This window comes from Sylvia atricapilla, chromosome 3, assembly GCF_009819655.1.
Source record: "Sylvia atricapilla isolate bSylAtr1 chromosome 3, bSylAtr1.pri, whole genome shotgun sequence".
In the NCBI taxonomy this organism is placed as follows: Eukaryota; Metazoa; Chordata; class Aves; order Passeriformes; family Sylviidae; genus Sylvia; species Sylvia atricapilla.
Genome location: NC_089142.1, coordinates 9724666 through 9741673, shown reverse-complemented (window position 1 = coordinate 9741673; position 17008 = coordinate 9724666). Strand labels below are relative to the sequence as shown.

General features: G+C 41.2%; 2 protein-coding genes across 2 annotated transcripts in view; both read right to left on the bottom strand.

Moving 5' to 3' along the window:
* The window catches only part of MATN3 (matrilin 3), a 17654-nt gene extending 12777 nt beyond the window's left edge, over nucleotides 1-4877 (bottom strand). Inside the window, exon 1 of the mRNA XM_066314750.1 lies at nucleotides 4783-4877. The gene's annotated coding sequence lies outside the window, so the exon portion shown is untranslated. The remainder of the gene's footprint in view (nucleotides 1-4782) is intronic.
* On the bottom strand, nucleotides 3399-17008 carry LAPTM4A (lysosomal protein transmembrane 4 alpha). The gene is made up of 7 exons (XM_066314751.1): nucleotides 16828-17008; nucleotides 9927-10047; nucleotides 7725-7801; nucleotides 7508-7630; nucleotides 6262-6357; nucleotides 4783-4881; nucleotides 3399-4174 (listed from the first exon to the last, which is right to left on the bottom strand). The coding sequence occupies exons 1-7, from the start codon at nucleotides 16924-16926 to the stop codon at nucleotides 4100-4102; spliced, it is 690 nt and encodes a 229-aa protein (XP_066170848.1). The 5' UTR covers nucleotides 16927-17008; the 3' UTR covers nucleotides 3399-4099.

The following is a 17008-nucleotide window of genomic DNA, read 5'->3' as shown; positions in this document are numbered from 1 at the left end:
AAAGGGTTGTGGTTTTCATGTAACAGCCAACAAAGAGATAGAGCAATTATATATAAATGAACTTTCTGCTTATTTTCATAAAGCCTGAATTACAGTTTTTATAAAATAAAGAAATAAAATAGCAAAATATTTGAGTAGATTACAAAGGGAACAGATCCTAATATTTTTTAGGATAGTAACAATATAAACTGCTAATTAGGAATTATTTCTCGTTTGTACATCACAATCCAAAATACACAACAAGAAGCAATAAAGGCCAACAAGGAAAAGATACAAACGATGTTGTAAAAAGTTTTTTTTTTTTTAAATTGTTACTGTTTTAAGGCTTGTAGAGCAGGGAGAAAAGTGAAATCACTTTGAAGTAATTTTACATGTAAAAATGAACATTTACATACACATTTCCAAAATTCCTCACTCCCATAGAAATCTAGACAGAAGCAGAAAAGCCATAGGTCAGATCAGAGACAAGCATCACCTCTAGGAAGAAAAAAAACTAATCAAGGCAATGACAGCAGACAACCAAAATGCCCCGTCCCTGTTCTGATACCACATCCTGACACTGATGGTACCATGTATCTAGTTTATACCATCAAAGTTGGATTTGCAGCTGAAAAATGGACAACCCTAAACAAGAGTATTTCTATAACAGAGACATTCTGGCTCACCAACACATTAAATAGCAAAATATGAGGCGTCCAGTTTGAATTCACACCTTGAGGGCTGTTTTGGGAACCTGACACACTTCTCCTGAGACTATCAGGTTCACTTTTATTATTCCATTCCAGCTTAAATTTAAAAAATCTTCACAAGTATCTCAAAAGTAGAGGTGAAAATAGCACTTCCCCCCCGAGGCATAAGAAACCTTTTTTCTCTTTTTCAAGTGAAAACAGAGAGAAAACACGAAATTGCACAAATTCCCTCAGGAAGCACAGCAGCATAGTTGATTTTGCTTTCGGATGGAGTAATAGACCAAATGCATCTAGGATCCCATCCAGGTATCTTCTGTATAATTCTATATCCATCCTGTAACTCAGTTTTGCCCTTGGGAAGCTGAGAAAACATGAAGAAACGTTAGTGCATGCATGGGTATCTTAAGACAATAAAAGAAAAAAAAAAAAAAAGGAAAAGAAGAAAAAAGGCGCAGTGCAATGGTTGTAGGTAGAAGAATTCTCTTTTTTAGATTGAGAAGAAAAAGAAGTTTTTCTGCAACCTGGCCCTCCCACGAGTCTGAAATAAAGATGTTTCGAGCAGCGAGCACAGGTAGGGAAGAGCTAGGCGGGGTTTACGGGCGCGGGGCGGCAGCGAGGCAGCAGCGAGCGGAGCGCGGTACCTGCGGAGGGGTCGGCGGGGCGCGGCTGGCGGCGCGGGCGGAGCGCGGGGCCCCGCGGGGCCGCGGGCAGCGGCAGCAGCGCCAGCGCCAGGCAGCAGCTCAGGATGCCGAGCGCCCGCCCCATGGTGCCGCCGCCGGCCCCGCGCCCGCCGCGCCGCCTTTAAAGCTGCCGGGACGGGGAAGGGGGACGGACACCGAGGGGGCAGCGGCCGCACCCATCGCCTCCTCCCGAGGGCGGGCCGGTGGCATCGCTCCCCCGCCCCGACGGGCGCTCAGCCGCGGGGAGAGGGAAGGGGGCGAGGGTTGGAGCTCGTCTTTGGGAACTTGCGGCAGGCCAGGGCAGGGCTCCAGCCTGGGCGCAGGGGGAGCTGAGACACCGTTCTTCCTTCACCAGGTGTGTTTGGTCCAGGCTAATTTTGCATTTCAGTGTCCAGAACAGTAGTTGCAAAGAACGAGAGAAAAAGCTCAGTGTGAACAAGGAACTGCCCCCCCTCTGTTGCCAAATCTGGCCAAGGGCATTTTGGCTGGTTCCTGGCACTGGAACTCCTGCCAGTTCCTGCGGGAAGCTGCAGTGAGCTTTAACGGAAAGCATGGCTTAGGACACAAAGGCACCCTGATCGCCAGCACAGGGGTTTAGAAGACACCTTTGCTAAATCTGTGTCCTGTTGTGCTGCAGGATCATCTTCTCCCCCCCTCACCTCCATCAGAGGAACAGGAAGCCTTGATTTAGAAGAGGAACACCCCAGCTGTATAGTATCAGGCAGTCACTGACTCACTTCAGCGAGTTCTACTGCAAAGGCACAGTAGAAGAGGCCACCATCACATCCCCAAAGGCTGTAAACGGTGTCAGGGAAAAGGGACCACCCCACCCTTCAAGAAGCCACAGGACAGGGCTCCAGGGGAGTATGATGGCTTTTCTCTCTCAGAAGACACTGCAGCTTTTTGAGCAAGAGCACATGCACACACACCCCAGAAAAATTTCAGGCAGTGCCTGCTGCTGCCAAATATTGCTCACACACATGGTCAGCCACCCACTTGGACAGGCTCAAGAGCCTTGGCAGGAGCACTTTGCCCACTCATGGTCAGACACACACACTCCCTTACTGCAGAGCATGTGCTGGAGTCCATGTTTGATCAGCATCCAACCACCCAACAGTTTCAGCTGCATTTAACTACATGAAATCACAGTGGCCTTTCATATCCCCCCTCCTCCCTCCAGTCACACTGCAGCAGTCTGTGGCAGCATCTAAAGATGCCCTGGAGTCTCTCTGGGAGTCCAAAGCAAATGCAGCTCCTCATGATTCTGGATATAAGAGTGCAGCTGCACTGGGCACATCCTGGGTAACCCCTGAGGGATGGCACTGTCAGACCAGAGCCACAGAGGGTCTCACAGGTGGCACACAAACTCCTGCTGACAGCACAGCCCTAAAAGAGCATTTTTAAATGTGCACATATTGAAAATACAGGAATAACACAAATTACATGCTGCAGCAATTTCTATCTCTTTTTCAGAATTTAACACAAGGTACCTCTCCTCTTCCAAAGCAGAAAAATGTTTTGTCAAACATAACAACTTGCTAAATAATCTTTTACCTCTTTACAATTCTTGCTACAAAAGAGGAAGAGTAGAAAGTTGTTTGTAGCTTTGTTTTTTGTTTGGAGTTTTTTGCTGATTGAAGAACATCACTAAGTTTTTGGCGTATCTCCAACAACTCTGGACGTTTTCCAATGTAAATGTTGTAGTCCTACTGAATGTCTGTCCTGCTGTTAATGCCTGAGCTGACCAGACATCAGATTTCCCCGAGGACTCAAAGCCTCCAGTACAATTCCCTTTTCCCAGCTCATGGGTAAGTACCAATCAGACAAGCAAAGTCAACCAAGTACCTGAACAACAAAGGCTTTAACACAGGACTGCATTAGAGAGAATCCACATTCTCCAGGCCACAAGAACTTCTTCTGAACAATGGAGCAACGACTAAACCTGTAACTAAGTACATGTTGGACTCTCTGCAGCCCACTGAAGCACTTAAACAAAAAAGCCACCATAAAGATCAACCAATACTACTGGTAAACATTTTGTAAAAGATTTATTTAAGTATCATTTATCACAAAGAGGAAAATACATAGAAGATTAGAAGCATGCAACCATCTTCCACATTTCTATTTGTTTTTCTTGCATTCCCAGCTGGTTGTAATAGAACTCCTGTGCCACCCTCACTTGTTCCTCAAAAATACTGTTTCAAGACATAGGATAACCAAAAAAAACCACAATAAAAGGCAAGATAACATATGAGAAAAGTGCAAAGTAAAAAAGTCACATATATACCACATTCAAACCCTTCCCCTTCCAAAAAATGGATAAAGGCAAACTGTCATTTTGCTGCACGATCGGATTGTCTTTATGAACTACTTTACAAAAAAATTAATATAAATTAGGGGCATAATCCTGCAGACACTTATAATCCCAGCTAACTTCAATCAGAGTGGCTCAATTGGTATTATTAAAAGCCACAAGTTAGTCACATGCATAAGTTCTTGCAGGTGTAAGGCCCTAAGGCAATAAAATGTTTAAGAGCATTAGGAAGAACAAAAAGCAAATGAAATCACTCTCAGACGTGTTTTGCTTAGTAAGTTTATATCAAACATATTTTAAACAGAACAGTTTGCTCCTAAAGCCCTGAATATTTCTATTACTTAAGCAGTTTTGAAAGATTAAAAGACAAAACCCCCAGGAAGCTGGTACAGATGTTAATGAACATAAAAATTGCTTCAGGCAGGTATGTAGGGAGGTGGAGGTTCCTTCTCAGGCATCTTCACTGCCATTTCATAGGTTGGCAGAACATACTAAGGAGAAGACATTTTGAAGTGATTAATGCAAAAGACTTCAAATAAATAAAACAAAACAAAACAAAACAAAACAAAAAAAAAAAAAGAAAAAAAAAAAAAAAGAAAAAAAAAAAAAAGAAAAAAAAACCCCACACATTCCCCATCAGCAATTTAATCCCCTGTTGCAGACAAAGTTATTTTAAGAATTTACTGCTGTTCCTAGTAAGCAAATGAGGAAGTGAAAGAAGGTACAGGAGCAGTTTACTGATCTGCTGAGCCTGGGCCATTCATGCCACACCCCATTGCATCTTGACTTTGCAAAGCAGCAAAGGAGGTTTGGACCAGTGCAAGCAAAGCTTCCCTCTACCACAAAAAAAAAAAAAAAAAAAAAAAAAAAAAAAAAAAAAAAAGAAAAAAAAAAAGGACTTCTCTCTAAAGACCCTCCTTTTAGGCACTGTCAGAACTTAGCTAAGCGATAACCCACCACAAAATTAGCTGCTTTAATTTTTATCTTTCCAGTCTTTCTTTAGAAAGCTGGACAAGGTTTTCAAACATACATGGATGTGGTGATTTTCTACTTCAAAATTAAGGATACTGCTTCCTTTTATCTCAAAAGGACTTTTTACCTGTGGAGGAGCTTCAAAAGCAGGGTACACAGCAATCTCTGGCATATTTCTGCTGCTGATGTATTTATAGCAGTTCCATACACAGTTAATTAGGTATGCCTGAAAGAAGAGAAATTTCTTTTTAAACACCTCATAAGCATTGGTTGATTCAGAAATTATATGTTGGAAAAAAATTACATTCCTATGATAAAAAGGAGCATAAATCAACTTAGGCAGTACATATCTGAGGAATGTTGCTATTTCATGGACCTGGCCACATACTTACATTGCTCTCCATTTAGCTTTGCTCTAACAGTGACTCAGAGAGGATGCACCACACAGGTTTTAGCAAACGAGTTCACAGATCCATTCAACTAATCTCTATGCCTGCCCCAGCAGTGCTAATCAAATAAATCCCCAACTGGCTAATGCTTCTGTGGAGCTCAGTCTAAACCTGCCAGGAGGAGGAGAGGGCAAGAGTACAATCCCACTCATCACCCAGTGAGCACTATTTCCCCAACTAACTGCCAGTGTGAAGGAGGGGGCTCAAACACACAATGAGGCAGCAGGGAGGGTAGAGCAGTGAACTTTGAACTTCAAGTCAACACTGACTGCTGCAGAAAGAGACACTATCATGATATGATGAGGATTAGGGGGTTTTTTATTAATAATTTGTGTAACATTAACCTCTCCAAATCTCTCACTGGCAAGTTAGCACTGTTGTAACAAAAGGTACCAAATTTCCCAATCAGTACACAAGTGTTATCTACTGTATTAGGCACCACTCCCCCCAGTTAAACATTCTTCTTGGAAAAAGCATAGAAAAATCACTAAAATTATTTTTCATAATCTCATTTTTTCTTAAGTGCAACCTGAATGCAATAAAGGAATGGTATCATGGCCAATATATATTACCAATTCATTTCTCTAATACGTATTCTCTACACAGAAGTGTTTATAATTCAAATTAATGCCTCATTATTTAGATCTTCATAAAGAAAGTAACTGGTAATATCACCCTTCACTTAGGGAGGAAGATGCAGGTCTGGAATTAACTTATACATGTCTTCATTCTATCATCTTCCTTCCAAAACTTGCATCCTGGTATCTTAGGCACAGTGAGATATTTAAAACATTTTGTTTAGAAACTTACATGCATTAACTCCATATTATTTCACTGAAAGCTTAATTACAAATACTAAAATTATCTCCACATAGAAAAGAAGTCTTTTTGCATTCCTCCCTCCTACTCAGGAAGGGCAGAGATGCATAAGCACATGCCACTGCACACATACAAGTTAGCTGAAGACACCAGTACACAACATATTAGACTTAAGTCATACTGGAACTGAACATCTCAACAACTGTGCTCTAAATTCTTACTTCTGCATTAAGAAGGCAGCTGGGTTCTGAATTCAGCATTGAGAATTAAGTCAGATTGACAGCATCATAATAGTTATTAACTCTTACAACAGACACATGATTAGAGTTTTAACTTACCTTTAAAATGATAAATAAAACAAAGAACACCAGAACAATAAACAAGAGACAGCTGGAGTCCAAAGAAAGGAGATCTTCTTTGTAAGGGAAATCCGGCTAGTAAAAAAAAAAAAAAACCCAAACAAAAAAAAAACAGGGGAAGGGAGAGAAAGGGAAGAGATAAGAGTGAAAACTGCACAATCAAATATGATAGAAAAACATCCAAACTACACACCAGATGAAATAAACCTTTGTGTAAACTATTCCCCTGAAACAAAAAGTTCCACTTCTAACAAGTTTCCTTTTTATCCTCCCACAAAGCACAGTATTTATCCTGCCTCTGTCCCACAAGAGTGGATCACTACAGTACAGTCTGTGTCCCTAGTCATTTCATCAGTCTTATGCCAACACAGATTCTACTTCACAGCTGCAGGACAGTATTTGTACTTATGGTCCTCTACAACTCATTAGTGACTTACTATTAATTACATCCTGTCAGTCCAACCTGTAACACACAGGTGTGCAGCATAAGAAGTTGTCCCCAAATTTGGAGGAGCCAAAACCTGCAAACCTGTCTCTTTTCCTTCCCTGACCACAGTAACAAAACCTCTCTAAAACACCAACCTAACATTTTATCTGTTTTAAAAAGGACTTGTTTTTAAGCATCTACTTGAACAGATCAAAACAGCAGCCAGCCAGAGCTTGTGGCCCTTGCTGACAGTACATTCTATGCATTGACTCCTCCTGCAAAAAGTGTTAGCGAGAACTCCATTGCAGTTTCCCATGAAAGTGTTGTTGCAACTTGAGGAGGCACACAGAATGTAAAAAGGAAAGCCTGGAATCTCAGATTCCATGTGTAATGCTGTAGGAATCCTCTCCTACACTCCAACAGTCCTTACCTACACTTCTCTTCCCGCTTTCCTACCAAATAAGGGTCAACACATTTTTAATCTGCAGTAGCAAAATTGCCACCAAGCTCCATTGTTTAAAAGCTTACAAACACCTCTCCAAGTCCATTTGTAGCCAATACAGTTTAAACCAGTAGTTCCCATTACAATTCTTTCCTTACTCTCCCTGGTTTTCCTTTTAGGGAGCAATGACACCTTTAACTCTTCCACCTCTGATAAGCTACCATAACCACCTTTGGCTGCTGCGGGCTGAATTTCTTTTCCTTATGTGCAGGAAGGAAAGTGCAGCTCAGACCCTGATCCAATTAAAACAAACTTTAATTTCAAACATAAAATATCAACTTGAGCTGAATACTTACCAACTGATCCAGGTAATCCTTGATTCTGGGCAAGTAGGTTAAAGAGCTGATGGCAACCAAACAGCTGAGCACGAAGTCAAAGAGTTGGTAACAGAAAAATGGAATCAGCCAGCCTACACGATGCTAAGAAAAAACAGAAAAAAGGAGGAGCCTGTAAATTATTTAGTTTAAAAAATCAAGTAGTAACTTTAAAACCACAGATTTTAAATATACTTACAGCAATGGCACCATACACCATCATTGCACTGATTGTGAACATGAGGAGGGAGATAGCAAACAGAACACAGGCATTTTCTGCATTAAAAGAAAAACAGTAAGATTCGGTCATTTCCTGGAGTTGTCACTGCAGCTGACAGGTACCCAAGCTTTGTCCATCACTATGATCTGTGCTCAACTGACTCAGCTGTGCCAACTACCAGCAGCAGAGTAGAATAGTTCAGATCCTTCCTAACAAAAAAAAGATCTGGTTCAAGAAAACCTACAACTACTTGGAAAAATCCCTCTGCCTTAATCAAAAGCCTGACTAAAGCCCAGGAACACCAATTAAAATCTGCTTGACACAGTTTGACAGTAATGCACCATAATGATGCTGATTTGCAATATGTGTCAGTGCTGAAAGTATGTGAGCCATTAACTTTACAACTGGACAGAATCTTAAGTGAAGCTAACACAGTATCAACCTTTACACTTGAAAATGGTTTGGTTACATAATTTGGTCATTGGCAGTGGGAGCAGCACTGCTCCTTCAGCAGTACTAAGGAAAACAGGAAATCACTGGGTGGAAGGTATCCCACTATTTACAAGAAAAAAGCAGTTGAACAGAAACCAATTTGTAGCAAAATCCAGGACACTCATGGAAGCTGCATGATAAAGAATCTCCTTCTGCATCACAATGATGACAGAAGCACAGCTGCTTTCCACAATTATACTTGTTCTTTTTGAACACAAAAGAAACCAGCTTGAGAGTCTAAAGATGTGGTAAACTGATGGTTTTTAGCAATACTGAAGCCAAAATTTTGTGGTTCCCCCGCTTGAAAAAGATTATCTGAGAACCCTTTCTACTCTGTAGTTAATTTGAAATGACACACTGTGGGAGCACTTACACATCCAATTCAGTGCAAGGTAATAATATCTACACACACAGATGGCATAAAGAAAAAGGCTCCCCCATGTCTGAAACACAGTGCGCTGCTCAGACCTAAGTCTCAGCAATCACCAGTAAGTGTGGTTGTCTTCTGAGGAGCTATTACTCACAATATACACAAGTACAATAAATATCTGTAACATGCTTTCACACACACAAAACCCTTTAGCCCAGATTCCAGTATAAAGAATAAGAATTTTTAAGTCAAAAGCACGTGATAGATTTTACACTAAGGACTGAAGAAAGCACCTCCAGCTTTAGAAGCATCTTTCACTCATATAAGCTTAAGGCTACCAAGTACACCAACAGCCTTTACAGCTCATGACATTTAACAGACATCTGCTGCGATTTTACTTAATATCTTAGCCTCATGAAGAATTTGGTCCTTGCTCCCAGTCTTATTTCATTACTAGTAAATGTGAGTTATAGTCATAGGTCAGAACTGACAGATCTTCAATTCAGGTCATGAAAAATTAATCCAAAATGCTCAAAACCCAGTTTTGTACTGTACTATTTAACTTGGCTGAATTTCACCCTCCCTAAATTTTCATGTACTACAGCAGTCTGAGGTAGATTAGAAGTGCCACACTACACACATTTCTGCACATTTAAAACCAAAAGAAGCAAAGCATATGCACAAGTTTACAGATACAATAGTTTAAAAGCTTGACACAAATTACAGTTGTATACATCATACACTTAGTAAGAGCAAAAAGTGGATTTAATTCTGCTCATGGTGCTTTCTCTCTCATTTATTTTGCAGGTGAAACTCAAAAGAAACACTTCAGTTTCACTCAAGTACTTGACATCCCAATTTTTCCACTTTTCTTCAAAAGATATCATGGTTTTCTTGGTAAATTCATACACAAGAGCTCTAAGGTATTTCCTGATCTATGAAGACAACCAAAAATTCTGAAGAAAAGTCTTTAAACTTGTTTTCTGCTGCTTGTTTTTCTGAGACATCAAAGATAGTTAATGTTTATGGAGAAAGTGAATCAAAGATGTCCCACACACAGTTCAACACTCAAAGTATCAGAAGGTCAAGAAATCTCATAATTTAAGATCCCTGGGCATAAAATGAAGTTAAAATAATAGTCCATAAAGTTTTCTTTTAATTCTTGTAGAAGAATTCAATCCCAAAATAACTGAATAGAAATTCAGAAAACAAGATAACCATATTTATTAGGTGTATGCATGTATTACAACCTAGTGTGAGACAAATCCATGATACTGCATACTTTCTATTCCAATCAGCCAGCAGAGTTCTAGACCTACCAGCCATTCTCTCTGAAGCATAGTAATTTCCAATGACTTCATACTGGATATCAACAGTTGGCACCATATTTGGATGAGTCACTTCTACTGTCAACAAGATGCCCATCAGCAAGTTCACCACCTGAGAGAGATCACAGTTACCTCAAGGTTAATGACATTGCAACAGCTAAGATCTTTTTAATGACCGCTAATAATCCTTTACTTCAGTTAAAAATAAACTCTTCCCTTTGCCTGTATGTGGAAGAAAAAAAAACCGAGCCCAACTTACAGTTAAATTTCAAGCTGATTTAGTTAAACCACTATCAAAACAACCCAAAGAGCACAGAGCACTTGCCAGCCTCAATGAATCACAACTAAGTAACTTTACAAATTAAGGGGATGGTAAGGTTCCTAGGGATTCAAATAACTTAATTAAACTGGTTGTGCTTGATGAACGTATAGATTTGTGAACTGGAAAACTGAAAACAGTTAAAAAAGGTCAGGAAGGTAAAGGTACAGAATGAGGACTATTTGGAAAGAATTTCTGCTTTCTACAACAAATTGAGTTCATTTAGCACACAAATAAATTACTGAGCTTCTGCCTTGTTTCAACTTCAGTAAGTTAGAGAACATTTCCCTCTGCTCCCCAGATCACTTACTAAAACCTCACCAGTCCACTCATCAAGGTCTACATAACCACAGGGGAAGTTAAAAACCTTCACACAAAGATCAATCCCCAAAATGTGTACTCATTCAGCACAGGTTGTGCGCTCACCACTCCTCCTCCTCCCTCATGCTGCCACTTAGGGCACCTTCTGTTGCCCCATTTTGGTACACACCAGAAACGTCTTCAGTAAGAGCTCAAAGAATCAGAAGTAGCTTAAACCTCTATAAAATTGCCTTGACAGCATTTATAATGTATTCAAGGGTTACAGGGACATAGTTTCTGTTCCTAATATCTGGAGACACATGCCAAAGGTTGCGTAACACAAAAACCTCATGACGGTATTTTGGGGCTGCAGACATTTTCCAATCAGTATTCAGTACTGTCACTACCACCAGCAGGAGCCCTTCCAATTAGCCTCAAAAGGAAAAAAAAAAAACAAACAAAAAAAAAACCCACAAATCTGGTTTGCAGTTTCTCACAACTTCATATTTGCCAGGTATTTCTTCTGCTACTGGCATGGTTCCAGGAGTCAACAGTGGTGGCAAGTCTGTGTACAATTACTGAGGACTTCAGCACAGAAAAAAACATTTTGAACCTTTAAAAATTTTTGAGACTCACAGTTCTTTTTTTTCTCCCCTCACTGTTTTTACTGGTTTTTTCTTCTTTTCCTTTTTTTTCCCAGGGGTTTAGAGATACATGTTGATAAGCTTGCTTGTACTTTCTGCTAAAAAGAACCTTTTAGAGGAATCAAAGTTGGCCACTCTGTAGAAATGCAATCATCTCATCACATACTACACAAACTTACTAGAATTTCCAGCTATTTCGAGCCATTTGTATTTTTATAAGGCATTTTATGCCTTGGAATATAAAACAGAGTAGGCGAAACTGCTGGCAGTGAAATTTAAACTCAGATTAAACTCTGTTTAATCACCAGTATCTTTAGTCTCAAAATGCACGTATTTTCACCCTCACAGGACACTTCTTGACAACTGTCAAGTTGTTCACCTGCCTCTTGTCTTTAAATCTTATTTTGCTTCACCACTGGTCACAAATACAGAACTCCTTCATTTCATCCTTCTGTACTCTGGCCTTCTGTTCTCAATGCATTTTCAACCCTTTATTTCCTCCTCTCTGTGAGTAAACTGGAGATATGGGAAAATACCTTTCTGCACTGTACTTGTTTCAAAAAAACCATGTCAAGGTTCAGGTCTCTGGCAGTTGAAACATTGACCTCTACTTTATAAAGCACAAAAGTACATGTTCAATTACAATTAAATCATTTATTCTTTATACACAGTCATGAGTGTGACTGCCATGACAGGCTATCTGCCTCAGGATAAAGAGCAAGCAGCACTTGAATTTCTACAGAAGTACTGAAGAACTTGAATGCCTCAGAATTTTGAGATTGCAATTCCCCATCTGTCACTTTTTTTTTAATTTTCATCCTATCTGTGGTCCTAATTCAGCATACCAAAGTCCTTAGTAATTTCACAATTTACTGAATTAATTCCAAGTATTAAAGGTTAATTTTTTCAACCTGAAAGTGTGTGCAAGTAAAACAGAAAATAGTAATTCAAAATTCAACCCTATTAGAATCAATGAGACTATCTAATCAATGTTACTACAAAAATAGTAACAAACCAAAACAAGCCTAAACAAAAACAAACAACAAACCCAAACCTCTGCCAATTAACACCTCAGGGTTTCCAGCACTCCATTACTGCTGTTTACAAATACATCACAACACTGAGCAATTCATCACATTTAACATATGGATTTCAATTATGAGCTACAGAACCAGAGCTTCTATTTTAACTGCTTCCATTCTTTCCCAGAAGCTTGAGAACAGCAAGACCACAAGGCTTGTTTCAAAATAATCAGTGTAACAGGCAGAAAGAACACAGTTTGAACCACAGAGCATCATTAGAGCTTTTAAGTATATACTCCCTACAAATCAAATGTATGTTCACAAATGTCTACAGAGAGAAGTCAGAAAAAAATGTAACTCATGTATGCCTCAGTGTAATACGAGAACTAAACCCATCACCATCTCCCCGTCAAAAGAAAGCAAACTCAAAAAAAACCCCCCCAAACCTGACAAGACAGCACTCAGTGGATACTGCAGCACCCTAAAGTAACAGCTCAGAAATCTCAGCAGTCTCATTCTAGTCTTTTTGTTAGGAAATCAAAAATAGTAACCAAAAAATGTTCAAAATGCATGTTCAAGTTCTTATTAAAAAAATAATTGTATTAAGATGAAAATAATCTTAATTTAGTTCTGTTGTAGCTTAAGGAGTGTATTTTATATCTTCTTATCTTGAATAGCTAAGTTTAACAATTTGGTGTAGCTTGTATCAAAATTCAAATAGCTGAAATTTCAAATTTTCAAGTAGGAAGTCACCATTTATTACACACTGGTAACAGAAATATTAGCTCCCCATATGACTAGAACTCAAAAGACTGTGGAACTATTAACAAGCATTAGCTTTTTAATTAGAGTGTTTTTTCTCCACAGTGTACACTTCATGCCTCATTATGTAAGTACTTCCTCTCTCTGGAGGCCCAACATGAAGTCTAGTTTTCTCCAAGCACTCTGAGTGACTTGGGCAAAACCAAGAATTCCTGCTTATGACTTCACTTATATCCTTTTATGAGGGGAAAGGGAGAAATTGCCTTGCACTACTACACTCATTTTCCTTTCACTTTTCCAGTATTTTTTCCCCAGACATGTTCCCAAAGGGGGAAAAAAAAGCCACCAACACAAAATAAGATGGAGATTCTGTTATGGTCTGGCTTATTAATATATTGAAATAATAAAAACTGAAGAACAGTAATTTTAAATAGGATACTGCAGAGCCACTAGGACTGAGACCAGTTATATTGGCTCACTTCTGTCAATCCGGTTCAGTGAACAAACAATTCCAGAGATCCCCCCCTTAGTTCCTGCTAACCAGAATTCCATCAGTGACCTGAGCCCTGAAGTTTGCTGCCCGAAAGCACCAGCCTCTCCCTGCAAAACAATGCTCTTGGCTTTGGGGCTGTTTACTGAACTCTGAGCCCATTTTTGCCAGGGCAGTGTTCGTGCTTCCAGTTTCTGGAAATCACAGGGCCCAATACGAAAGTTTACAGGAAGAAACAAACTTCAAAGCAATGCAATCGCAATTATAGAGAGAGGAACAGGAGGTTTCTGTTTCCTTCCTACACACAACAGCAGTGGGTGTTGCAGAGCTAACCAAGCTTTATCAGCCCAGGAACTCAAGTACAATTCTGCCAGAAACGTTCTTCACTTGTCTTTTGGTAAATATACTTTCATTTCTTCATCACAAACAGCAGCAGCACTCGGACAGAGCTGTGCTTGAGACACACACTGCGCACACAGCATCAGCAGCAGACATTTTAGAAGGTAGTCCTCATTCTCTCTGGACTTGCAGAAGCACACAGCAAGGACAGTGATAAATGAAACTGTTCTAATGTGGAGCAAAGTTAATTACATGCATGATTTAAGAGTATACAAATAATCAAGGAATAAGAAAATGCCTAAAGAAATGGTTATATAAGAATAACACATTAAGTAGACAGGAGTCTTATCTTACTAAAACATCTGGAGTAGATTGCAATGAGACTCCATTTTAAGTTTGATAGCAAATTCTTTCAGGACTGCACTGCACACAGTTTATATAGGAAATAGCAAGATTTTCAGTAACATAAAACTATTCTTGAACTAAACATTCTCCCCCTCCAAAAAACTATGTCCTTCAAAAAAAAAAAAAAAAAAAAAAAAACCCGACCCAACAAAACCAAAAGACACAAAAAAACTCCACCAAACCCACAAACCAAAAAAAACCACCCTACATAGAAAGTTACTACTATTTGTCCCACCAGAACTTAAAATCAGAGATTATTTGATTTAGAAATAATTCTCATAAGAACCTGAAAGACTAAGTTAGAGCTATACTTAAACAGTGCATTAATTAACATGTTTAAAAGACCTGACATATTCTGGACCGTTTTCTTTAAAGTTTGGCAGCAGGCAATTAAATTTAACTTCTACTGTCCCAACTGTATCTTACCTTCAAAAAAGTGTAATTTATAGCTGAATTCTGATTTAAAGCACTAGGTATGAGCACCTAAAGCTTCATGTTATAACCTTATTTCAGCTCAAACAACCAACTGTTGCCAGACTTAAAAGTTCTCACCCTCCCCCAGGTGACAGCTGAGAACTGGATAAAAACCATTCAACGTGCGGTTTAACAAAGTGTTCGATAGCCTGTTCGATATACAGGGGGTTTTTAACAAAAACCCGCACCTCAGAAGCACTTTGCATGCCCTCTGCTACCTTGACCCCAGCTCTACTTTTCCCTCCAGCAGACCGAGTGGTTACACGAGATCAAAGCCGCACTCCGCCCCGGGACCGCAGCCTGGCGGGTGCCCGGCGCGGCTCCACCGTCCCCAGCGCCCCTTCCCAGGGAAGAAAGAGGGGCCGCATCCAGGCAACAAGAGGAAACATAAGCACAGCAGGAGAGGTAGAAACTGGAAGTGCGACCAGGTCTGTGGGCACGGAAACATCCCCGTGTCCCCCGCCCCCAGCATTATCCTGGGTTTAAAGCCACTCCCGCGAACAGGAATGGCAGCGCGAAGGCAACGAGGTGCTTTTGTTCTGGAACAAGGGTTACAGTCCGCCTTGCTGCTAACCATTTGTGCTCCTCCTTGAGGGCCCAGAAGCATATTCTTGAGCTCCATCCATCAGCAGGGTGGTCTGCAAGTTTCCAAAAGAAGTTTGATTCTCGAGATTACAATGGACCTTTTCCATTGAAATGAACTAGTAACAGAACTTAATCAGCACCAAGCCTTTATCCAATTCCTTTTTGAAAAAAAGGTATCTTTTCTCTAAAGTTTTGTAACATCCCCAAGCCCCTACCCTCCTACCCTGCCTTTTCCTCAGGTCCTCTCTCTCCAGCGACTTTGCCTGCCTGGATTTTTTTTTTTTTTTTTTTTTGCCAGCTGTAGGAACAAGATGTATAAAAATAAGGATCTCCACATACTTGTTGAAAATAAACCATGAACTCTCCAAAATCGAATCCCCATGCCTCTAAATGCAGTTTGTGTGCAGAGCTGTTTCATAACAGCACAAAAAATCAGCATTCTTTGTTTCTTACATTCTGGAGAAGCGCAAAGGAGAATACAGGTTTTGATTACAACTTCAGGAGAACAGAAAAGCTATGATACAACTTTTGCAAACTATCCTCATTCTTACTGCCCACGAGGGTATGGGGAAGGAAAGACGATGAAATTACTTGAATAAAGGGGAGCTCAGGCCCCACTCAAGGGAACCAAGGGAAGTAATGGCTCCAGGCCTTGCTGGTACTGTTGTCACATTTCTACTTCACCCTAGTTCAGAACTTTATCTTTAATATTTCACCTTCACTACCACAGCTCTTCCTCGGAAAAAAAAAGCACTCACCAGTTAGAAAAAAAGTGTTTTGTGAGCTGAATTTGTTTCCACTGCTCTTCAATCACTGTGTGGAGAACAGAGTATGGAATAACCAGGAACTTCCCTTGCCACAAAGCTCTTGTTCATTCTGAAGACACTCATCTTCCTCTCAGAGGTTACATACCACCCACAGGTACCTCACCTTGTTCCTATTATATACCCCAAAGTCCAGTGTCCCCCAACTCTCCTCCCTTACCAAGGACACGCTCAGTATCGTATTGAAGCCTCAATTCCTTCAAGCCAAAAAAGAGAAGAGTAATACAATCTCTCCGAGACGCAGATTAAAATGCTCTGAACTTGCTCTTCGTTTTCTTTTTCCAACCACAACAAGGGAGGCTGCCGAGGGACAGCAGGGCTTGGTTAGCCCGAAGGAGACCCCGGGAAAGAAGAGGGACCCGAGCCCCGCTGGGTGACCCCAGGCAATCCCCTCGTGCAGCTTCCACGGATCGCCTCAGGAAAGGGAACAACAGCCCGGCCAGGGGAACGGGACTCCCCGGTCCCTCGGGAAAGGGAACAACAGCCCGGCCAGAGGAGCGGGACCCCGCGGCCCCTCGGGAAAGGGCACAACAGCCCGGCCAGGGGAGCGGGACTCCGCGGCCCCTCGGGAAAGGGAACAACAGCCCGGCCAGAGGCTCGGGACTCTGCGGCCCCTCAGAGCGACCGCGCGGGCGCTGCTCCTCCGCCCCACCGAACACCCCGCGCACGCGCGCTGAGCACGGCCCCCACCGCCGCCCCTTCAGCCGCTGGCCGCCCCCGACTCTTACCATGTACCAGGTGCCCAGGATGATAGTGCCGGTGCGCACATGGCAGCAGCCGCAGCAGCGGGTGCTGTAGAAGCGGTCACGACTTCGCTTGAACGTCATGGCGGCGGAGCACACTTCCAACCGCCAGACCCGCCACCCGCCCTCTCCGGATAGTTCCCGACACCGAAGGCCGTAAAACCCC